General features: G+C 35.0%; 1 protein-coding gene across 1 annotated transcript; it reads left to right on the top strand.

The window, feature by feature from the left end:
• Nucleotides 1-267: 267 nt before the first annotated feature.
• LOC143529689 (uncharacterized) lies at nt 268-9915 on the top strand. The gene is made up of 7 exons (XM_077025427.1): nt 268-427; nt 554-712; nt 7720-8190; nt 8769-9095; nt 9275-9345; nt 9484-9575; nt 9693-9915. The coding sequence occupies exons 1-7, from the start codon at nt 268-270 to the stop codon at nt 9913-9915; spliced, it is 1503 nt and encodes a 500-aa protein (XP_076881542.1).
• Nucleotides 9916-11229: the final 1314 nt, after the last annotated feature.

Raw genomic sequence — 11229 nt, 5'->3', positions numbered from 1 at the left:
TTACTAGTGCCATATAGTGCTCCGTCGGTGGCTTTGTTAGCACCATCTATTACACCCTCTACGGTACAGATGTCTACACCAAAGATCGTTTCTTTACCACCTCCTTCAGTTACTCCATCGGAGGTGGTTGCTATGTTTGTTGAGTCCACACTGGTGGCTACTACTGGGTTATCTGTCTCTGTTTCACCTACAGTTACTACACCATCTACATCTGATATTCCAGCAAGCTTGGGTATTCCGCCGCCATATGCCTAGGATGCTTCTCACATGTCTTTTGATTTTGACACTACCTTGTCGGATTCTGAGAGGATTGTAGCTCTTGAAAGGGTTGTTGCTGAGCAATCAAGGGTAAATGTTGTTCAAACTCAGGCTATCCTATGTGTGGTGGCTGAGAATCAACTTCAGACCGCACTTCTTGTTGAGCATGGTAAGCTTTTTGATGTCTTGAAACAGTTCTTAGCATCTCAGGGGGAGTCTAGTTGCAAAGGTGACGAGTTGAGAACTAAGAAGAGACAGGACAGAGACGATGATCCCAATGCATCAAAAAATGCAGGTGGTGAGCTGCCAAGAACCGTACAAACTCTTGGGGTTTCAACATCTCAGGGGGAGTCTACTGCTCCATCGGGTAGTGCAGGCGGTGAGACTGTTGTGGTAGACGATGAGGATGATATGGGTGAAGATGTGTTATCTTTTAGTAAAATTGAAAAGCTTGGTGAACAGATTGAGATTGACAGTGGCTTAAAGGAAGGTGAGATACCTGATGATAGTGTTGAACATGACATTCCTAGTGTTGGTCAAGAAAGTTTGAGTCAAGATGAAATGTGTCGGGTGATTCTGAGTGGGAGGAACAACCAAGGTGGAAAGAAGGATGTGCTCAGTGGTTTATCAAGACAAAGAAGCCAGTGGTACCTATGATGTTCAAGAAGAGTTATAATATCAAAGGTTATGCTGAATCAAAGAAGGGAACTATTTGTTGGATTTATGATGATCTACTCAAGTTGTTTGTGATCAAGAGGTATGATGGGATTCAGTACTTTGCTAAGAGGTTGAGATTGTTCAATACGTTGCCTGAGTGTGAGGTGAAGGATTTAGCTCGTTTAAGGTTGATTAATAGAACTGGGGATAATTTTGCTAGTTGGGTTGGTAAAATAGTGTGGAAAGAAGTTGTTAAAGAGAAAAAGTTTGAGTTGTTGAAGCCTCAAAAGGGGAAGTTGATTGAAGATATAGAGCGGGGAATGCGAGCTGATGGCAAGCCTTGGATGGTGATGAAGTACAAATCGATTCGATGTTTGAAAGATGTTCCATTGAAGATCATGCCTCAAGATGTGTCGAAGGATCTTAAATGGTGGTATGTTGATTGCCAGACTGCTGAAGTTGTGATGGAAGATCAAGATGAACAGGAGATCTTGAGAGTCTATGATCCTATGCACTTGGTTAACTTGTCTCAAGCTGATTTGCAGGTACTCAATGATAAGAAGCTCTTTTATATCCATGCTTGGAAAGACGAAGCGAAGAAATACCAAAGGGTGGTCTCAGTTTGTGTGAGACAGGGTGTTCATGCTTGAAGACGAAAGATACGGGCTTTTTGGATTACAATACACGGCGAAGGTGTAAGTGAAATGAAGCTACTGCCAAGGGGGAGTCTGTCGGTGCATGATGCCTGTAATTCATTAATCTCGTGTCTATTGTGTCTGTAATCGTTACATTGTTCTTATGCTTTGATGAACGTGTTGGTTTTATTATTGAGTTTAGCGAACTTTTGGCTCGGCGAAGTTAGGGACAACTTCACCTAGGGTGTTAGGCGAAGTTGTCATAGTGTTTAACCTAACTTCCGTCGTTTACTTTGTAGAACTTTTGGCAGATTTGGTGTGTAAGTAGTAGAGATACTTGTTTGGTGTTTAGTCTCTTTACGTCGATATAACGAGTAATCATTTGTTCTTACGTGTTTTGTGTTATTTGCGTATCTCTCGTGTAATCACTCATATCGTATACGCAGGGGGTTTCGCACCCTCGTGTTACGAGATACTCCTGTGTAGATCCGGCTGGAACATACAAATAATAATAATAATAATAAAAACCTTGTTTTAATAATAAAAACCATATCTTATGTAACATTCGTCAAATTTAAAACCCGAAAACCAGACCCGTTTATTTTTCTTTTGCCTCATTTATTATTCGAACGTTCGTTACTAAATAAATTCCTGCATTTATCGAGTTATAGTTATTATTTTATTAATATTTAATTATTTATTTACAACTACAACTACTTTGCTTTGACACTTTTAACCCAAAATATAAAGTTCTAACCCTTCCGTGTCCATCCTCAAACGTTAGGGTTCTAGCTGTAAATATTTTTTTATAATCCATATTATAAAGTGGATATCTGTTAACAAACCCGACCCATATTCATGTTTTCTTGTACCCGACTCAATCAATCAATCAATTAGCTGTTAAGATTCGTTTGTAATCAACTCATGATTTAGGAAATCATTTTCGTATAGTAATCGCGGCCTTACCGACGATTTAATTATGTTAATTACACCATTTTGACTCGTTTTTCCTTTTTAAACCTAAAACCGACAACCCTAATTCTTGATGGACACGATATCGTTGATTTTATTTCAATTAAATGTATGGATACGTTCCTTGTATAGACGCCGACAATACCCCTTATTTAATTGAATCATTTTACTCGTTAATTACTCGTTCTTCACCTCATCTCAGCCGACCCTGTTTTGATCTCGTTCTCCCCCTTCTGATCTTCACTTGAGGTAATTAAAAGCTTGGTTTTGATCGCATTTACCTATAGATCAAAATCCCAAAACTGGTTTTGATTAATTGTAATCGGATAGATCAATTTCATTTCTAGGGTTCTTGGCCATTTGGGTCAGAACCTGTATATGTTATAAACAATCAAACTGGTCATATGATGCACGTCGCCTTGATGGCCTGCTGGTAACACATGAACGTTTGGTGGCAGAGGTCGCGGGTTCGACCCTCTGCCACCCCGTTTGCCTTCATTTTTTTTGGTATTTTGTTAAACAAATCATTTCCAACAATTTAAAACCTTAATAAATGATAAATAAGTTATATGTTATCAAAACCACCATATTAACTTGTTGTCTTCCGAATCTCGGTTAAAACTAGATATTATATAAATATATATAATAATTATCAAAAGTTTATAAGGGTTTTTATAATTAATATTTAAGAAGATTTTGTTTATTTAGAATACATAAATTAAGGTATATAATATTATTTTACATAAAAAAATAATAATTGGCTAAGTAATTATAAACAAATGTTTTTTATATAAATATATATTGTTACCACTTTAATAATAGAAGTACGGATATTTTATAAACAATTATATTTTATGGAATATTAATTTATAAGTAATCTTTATTAATTATAAATTTTAAATAAAATATGTTGTACTCTCGATACCAGTTCATCTCTCGTTTCTCTCTTGGTCCCTTTGTTAATTTGTAGTATTTCCGTTATTACACTTGTTAGGATTTGACTTTGCTACCTCTTGAGCGCGACGCCTATTCTCCTATCAATCTTAACGTATATTATTCGGTTGCTTATTCTCTAAGGTGAGTTTACATATCCCCCCTTTTATTCATCTTTTATAATTTTGGGGGTGGCATGTATACCCTATTTAAATTACTCATTTTTATTTCCGCATCTATTCAAAACATAATTCATTATATGCTTATGTGTGATTATTGCAAGCTCTATGATAATGCTCTATGTGCTTAATTGTTTATTTTATATTTGGTGGTTGGAATCTCATCCTCATCTATCCTCATCTAGTATGATCATACATTTACCCAAGTAAATTGATTTCGTATCAATAAGAACATGTCCACATCTATTTAGTTGTTTACATTTTCATAGAAATAGTAATACTCATCATTTACATATGAATTGTGGTTTTTATCTATATATGTATCTCAACTAAAACTTATGTATTCTCACCAACATTCGTGTTGACAAACTCTATTTTTATACATGCTACAGGTACAAGTAGTTTACATTGTTCAAGATCGAAGAATTTAGTTTTACCTTAGGATATTATTCAAAATACAAAACATGATGTAATTGTTGTTCTGTTTATTGAATTTGTGTACTTGTTTTGATATTAATGAATTAAATAATTATTGTCACTTTAATTAGTGTCTTACGAGCTAGGTTGCCGACGGCGGAAGCCACCTTTGCACCTTCGTTATTCGTTTTCTTGTGCCCGTTTTTCCACCATTCGGGGAAGCCAACGAGTTTGAAACACTGCTCTCTGGTATGTTTTGACATCCCGCTATGGTTGCACTTCAATTTTTTCTTATTAATTCTGGATGATGAAGTATTAGAACTCGATTTTCCCTTTGACAGAAACCATAGCCCATCTCCTTCTGATTTGTTTGATTTAATGGCAACCAATCCTGCCGCTATCCCGATTTGTGATGCAAGATCCACTTTATTATTGTTCCCGGACATGGTGTTGTATTACAGCTTACAGTTTGAGATAGAAGGAATTTGAAGTATGGAACAAAATCAAATAAGAGTAGGTGAAGAATACAGGAAGTGTGGCATGTAAGTTGGCAACCAGAATATTAATTTTTCCGGCGGACGCGGGAATGAATCATCGTTTCTGGGAGAAGGGTTTGAGGGGGGGGGGGGGGCAGAGGTTCAACCCAATAGGATTACACAAAGACTTGTAAACGAAATGAACGTTCAGTGAATTGTTTGGCCAAAGTTTAATTATTTAATAAACGAACGAACATGAACAAAAAGTTTGTGTCCGTTTAATTAAATGAACGAACATGAACACATGTGCTGTTCGTTCATTTATGTTCATGAACGTTCGTTTATGTTCGTTTATGTATGTTTAATTATGTTTGTTTATGTGTTAACAAAAAATAATTAAATTTTATTTGGATGAGTTATCTACTTAAAGTTTTATATTTGTGTTTATTTAAGTGTTTTCATTTATGTTCGTTTATGTTTGTTTGTGTTCATATATGTTCATTTATCTTTGTTCAGTTATATACGTTTAGATTTACCAAAAAAAAAACGAACATAAACAAACACAAAATGTTCATTTTTTAAATAAATGAACATGGACATAAATATTTGTTAGATTAAGTGTTCGTGTTCGTTTAAAGTTAAATGAACGAACACGAACATGTCATTGTTCGTGTTCGTTCAATTCGTTTACATGCTTTCATTATTCATATTAATGAATACATCGGTCTTAATCTCTAAGCTCTGCCAATTTTATTTGTGTTCGTGAACACATTAATTTCCTTAATGAACGAATATGAACAGAAAATCTTGTTCGGTAAGTGTTCATGGAACATATTAATTTCCTTAATGAACGAACACGAACATAAAGTCTCGTTCGGTAAGTATTCGTGAACCATTCGTTAACACATTATTTTCTGAAATAATTGAATTTACGTATTACATATAATATCTTTATTATTATTATTATATTTTCTACACCGTGTGGAGCACAGACTCTAACCTAGTTATCAATAAGAAAGCTTATAACCTAACTAAATAAGCATATAATCTAATCTAGTGTTGGGATGATGGGGTTTCTAGCAAATCATGACTGCCACGACTTATTGGATGTAAACACATGTACTTAACGATGTGTTTTACACTAACACGTTGCCGGAGGCGCATTACGTTAACATGTCGGAGACCTTGCGTTAGCAAATGAATGCAATTGTCGGTGATGCATTATTTTCCGTAACACATCGTCGTTGAGGAGATACTAAAGGCCATAACACATCGTGGATGAGGAGATAGGGTGTTTAACACGTCGGTGATGATGTGTTTCCGGCCACGCGTCTTGTCGTGATTGGTTTGCTAACTCATCGGTGGGACAACTAACACATCGACGGCGATGCGATAGAAGAGAGACAAGGCTGGAAAAAAGAATTTGAAGATGATAAAGTTGGAATCTCTCTCTAGTATGGAATATTTTGGGAATTTTTCCAATAAACAATCCGAACTACTTTTTTTTAGTAAACAAACCAAACCACCTTTAAAATAAATAATCGAATCTAATCGAACTCCACCTCAGTGCAAGCTACACCGATCTCCTCCACAGCTGCCAGGCCATCGAGCTCTGCCACCACCAACACCATGTTCAAAATCAACGCCATAGTCTAGACCAATTACTTTACGAGTAAAGTTTGATTCTTTATTTCTTTTAAAAGTAGTTGGATACATTTATTTTGTTAAACCCAACTTAAAATTCATACTCCTAGCCAAACCTATAAGGAGGAGAAAATCCCTGGCCAATTAAAGTTGCTAATACATTTTAAATCACTTCTTTAATCTTTCCACGTGATTAGTATCATTTGGAATCAACTTAGGTCATATGGTATACTCTAACGCCCAACATAAATTAAGATGACATGACACTTAAAAGATAGATTAAACCACTCTGATCCCAGTTGTGTTAAATTTGTTAAAAAAGATCATGAATTATGTTTTTCAGGGGTTAAAAGACAAAGAACAATATATTAAATTAACAATTATAGAAGTTAAATGGAGTTAAATGGATTAAACCATTTAAATTGGGTGAGATTGAGTGAAATAGAGAAAAATGAGTGACGTGGTGCTTAGACCGTGTGTAGTGGATGGAGCCCATATGGGGGCGTTTTGCTCCATGTGGCGCCACACCACTATATGGGCTTTTTGGTTAAAATAGGTGTAGTGGATGGAGCTCATTCAAATCATTTTCTCATTAATATTTTATTATTATTTTTTATATTAAAAAGAAAAAGAAAATAAAGCAGCCAATCATCTTCTTCCTTTTGTGTATATGATCTTATGTGAAGTTAAGAGTGATTATATTATACCACATTTATGGGCGACCATATGGTGGGCAGTGAGGGGTTGTGGCCCCCCTGATTTTGGGACTAGAAATATATTATATAACCCATACATATATATAAGTATGTCCATGATTGTATCCATTTGAACACCCCCCCCCCCCTATTTGAAAGCCAAATAAACTAATGAAACAATATTTGAAAGCCTAATAAACTAATGAAAACAATAACATGGGTGGAGGACTAGGGAAGCTGCCATAGTGCCATTTGATTTCTTACTGAAATTTTGAAACTAGAAACCAATGGTCGAATATAATTATAGAACAGCAGGAGCCGGTGATTGCCAAGTTAAATAGAGAATATCAATTCATCATCGCTAGTCATTTATCTTTTCTTTAGTAAAAGGTTTGTACCAAACCATTCATCTATTATTTCCATTGGTTTATGTTTAATGTTATGAAATTTTTAGTTTAAATGATTTATATAATTATATATTTTTATGTTTGATTACTAAACCAATTGAAAAATTAAATTAGGGTTTATTGATTTGAATGTTTAATTTTTTCATCTTGTAGATATAAAAAAATATGGGAAAGATGAAAACAATTGATTCTTTTTTTCAAAAGAAAGGTTAAAAACGATATTGATAAAGCAAATGAAGAGAGTAAACGTCACAAAGCTTCAACGAGTGAACCCGAAAAGAATGAAAATCAACAACAACGTGATAATTTTGAAGCTCCAAAACCACAAGCAAATATCAATGAAGTGGAAATTAAACTTCTAGAAAGAGATCCCGCAAAATGAATAACAATGTGGAATTATCCGGTTAATTTAAGGGAGCAAATATGACGAGCTTATTTGTCTTTAGGACCTTTCCAGAGACATCTCAATGAGTATCGTGCCAAAGGTTCAAATAAGCATCCTCGTAGATTCCAATATTCTTGGTTCGCTGTTTTCCCTAATTGGTTAGAGTATTCTCCAACAACACATTCTGCTTATTGCTTTCTTTGTTATATATTTAATGATACACCAAATGTGGGCAATGGTCATGATGCATTTACTGTTAAAGGATTTGACAATTGGAAAAAAGTTAATGATGAGAAAAAGTGTGCATTCTTGAAGCATATTGATTGTTCACAACATAGAAGAGCTGTGGAATTCAGTGAAAACTTGTTGAACCAAACTACACACATTGATAATACCATAGATAAACAAAGTGAAGAGGAATTATTGAAGAACCATATACGATTAAAAGCTTCAATTGATACTGTTCGTTGGTTGACATTCCAAGCTTGTGGTTTTCGAGGACATGATGAAACTTTTAATTCCAAAAATCAAGGTAATTTTCTTGAACTCTTAAAACTTCTAGCCTCTTGTAATGATGAAGTTGAAAAAGTTATTTTAGTAAATGCTCCTTACAATTCAAAGTATACTTCTGGAAAAATTCAAAAATAAATACTTGGAATTATTGCTAATAACGTTCGAAAGCACATTCGTAGTGAAGTTGGGGATTCATACTTTTGTGTTATGGTTGATGAGTCACGGGACGAGTCTAAAAGAGAGCAAATGGCCATAGTTTTTAATATTTGTTGATGTAGAAGGGATTATACGAGAGAGGTTCTTGGATTTGGTTCATGTTACGGATACATTTTCATTAACTCTAAAAAGTAATTTGTGGAGACAACTTTTGCGGTATGAGTTTGATGTTTTCAAAATTCATGGCCAATGATATGATGGTGCTAGCAATATGAGAGGGGAATGGAAAGGATAACGGACACTTGTTATTAAGGATTGTCCTTATGCGTATTATATTCATTGCTTTGCTCACAGATTACATCTTGCCTTGGTTGTTGCTTCAGAGGAAATTATTCCTATAAATTAGTTTTTTTAATAACTGAGTGTCTATAATCAATGTAGTTTGTTCTGCTAGTAAGCGTCATGATGAGTTACAAAATGCAAAGGGAGTGGAGATTAAAGAATTACTGGAACTTGGTGAAATCAAACTGGGTAAAGGTGAAAATCAAGCAACCACATTAAGAAGAGCCGGTGATACACGTTGGGGTTCCCATTATCGTTATGTTTGCAGTTTGCTTAACATGTTTCATAGTACCCATGTTGTTCTCAAGGAAATAATTAATGACACGTATGCTAGTTCTTCTCATCGTAGTGATGCTGATGCAGTTTACTCTCACACTAAATCATTCGAGTTTGTGTTTATTCTTCACTTGGTAAAGAAAGTAATGGGTAAAACAGATCGACATTCTTTCTCAAGCCCTACAAAATAAATCCCAAGATATTCTTAATACCATGGAGTTAGTTTCGGCAACAAAAGAGAATCTAAATGATTACAGAAACAATGGATGGGATTCTTTATTTACACAAGTAAATTGTTTTTTTTTTTTTTTTGAAAAAACATAAAATAGATATGCTGAAGATGGATGCTTTGTATACTTCTACTCGGTATCGGTATCGGCCTCGTAAAAAGGTTAATCAGGTAACTTTTGAACATTTTTATCGAGTAGATCTGTTTACATCTGCCTTGGACAAACAATTACATGAGTTGAATAGCATATTCAATGATCAAGCTATTGAGTTGTTAAGTCTTAGTTCTGCTTTAGTTTATAAAAAACAGCCTAAAGGGATTAATAATGTTGATGGCATTTGTCTTCTTGTTGAGAATTATTATCCCGCTGATTTTACGGAGCAAGAGGGAATTCAACGACGGTATCAATTGGAGCTTTTTAATATTGAAATGATAAAGAATCCCAATCTAAGTGATGTATCAACTATGCCAAAGTCTTGTGAAAATTCAAAAACGTGAGACATATTATTTGCTGATAGAGTGGTTCGACTGATCTTGACTCTTCTGGTTTCTACCGGAACAACAGTGAGGGGATTTTCAGCAATGAAAATAGTAATGAATCGTCTTCGTAATAGGATGCCTGATGAATTTCTTGCGAATAACTTGGTGGTTTACATCGAAAGAGAAATTGCTGAAAAGATTGATTCGAAATCAGTAATCGATGAATTTAAAGACCTTAAAGGTCGTGAGGCTCAGTTGTAATTTTTCTTTTTTTGTCATTTATGTGTAAGAAAATGTTATTTTTTTGGATATGGTCTTTTTTTTGTGATAAAAATTTGGTTGTTTTATATGTATGAACTTATGATTAATCTAAAATTTTTGACCCTCCAATGTAATTGTTCAAGTTCCGCCACTGACCACATTGCCTTAAAAAACATATATTTGCTCAACATCAAATTATGGCGGGTTTATAAGCCCAACTCAAGAATTCCACAAATTGGTGGTTTCTAAACGATATATATATCTGAAATGATCATCTAGGATGATTAAGGTCACTAGGTCAGTGGCTGTATAGGATGGGACTAGAGTGGCTGCCCTCTATTAAGATTTTTTTAAGTGTTAATTTTTACACGAAAATCCCGATCACCATTATATAATACACCCTAGTTAGCCACCGTCCAGTTATCCAACAAGAAAGCCATAAGATAGTGGATAGTCCCAACAAATCAAATGTAATCTTAATTCTTATATGCCCAAGAAAGATAGATAGACCTAGGCAACTTAAGGTACACTGAATATATAGTAACTGGTGACTCGATACCAAGATCATATTACTATCACATTCATGGTGATAACGACTTGCATATTACATGTTTCTTCTTGTTACACCTATGGTAGTATCACTATAATCAATAATATATTAAAAATGACAAAGATGCAACCAAGATTCACAAGAAACCTATTTTTCCCAATCGAGCAATAATGGCATAAACCGAATTGCGGTCAAGACCTACGACGGGAACACCAATTTCCATTGCACAAGCGAAGCCATACATAAGGACACTAGTAACCGAGACCCTGACGGGGTGAGGGTGAGTTTTGAAAGGGAAACCAGGTTGGCTCTGTGACTTGATTTCTATTAAAGCAAGAAGAACATTGATGATAAAGTTCAGTGAAGAATGGGGCATGACGATATGTTCTTCCACAAATACTGCTCGCTGATAATAGTGATCCCATGGGTATCGGAGAGGTGCCCCTAGAGCAACTTGTATTGCTCTTGTCACCCGATTAAGGATGTGGCAGGTATATTGGTACGAAATCATGGTATTGTTGGTGAATAACTTAAGAAACATTTTTTTTCCTTTTGTTCTTATGTTGGGAGAATTGTTTGATGTTGGGGAGAAATAAAGGGTTGATTTTATAGTAGGAATTAATCTTGTCCTTTTTTAGGTTTTGAATGGTAGTATCTAAGAAAGATATAGAGAGCTTTGGTCGTCGAGTGGCCCCAAAAAGATTCATGCAAAATTGCAAACGCAACGATGCCAAGATAGCTTTGGCAACGTGGATCCTTATCTA

Source organism: Bidens hawaiensis, unplaced genomic scaffold (genome assembly GCF_021521415.1).
Source record: "Bidens hawaiensis isolate Kalapana, Puna unplaced genomic scaffold, B.hawaiensis_p1.1 tig00000636_1, whole genome shotgun sequence".
In the NCBI taxonomy this organism is placed as follows: Eukaryota; Viridiplantae; Streptophyta; class Magnoliopsida; order Asterales; family Asteraceae; genus Bidens; species Bidens hawaiensis.
Note: the sequence above shows the minus strand (reverse complement) of the source record. Positions and strands in the feature narration are given on the sequence as shown.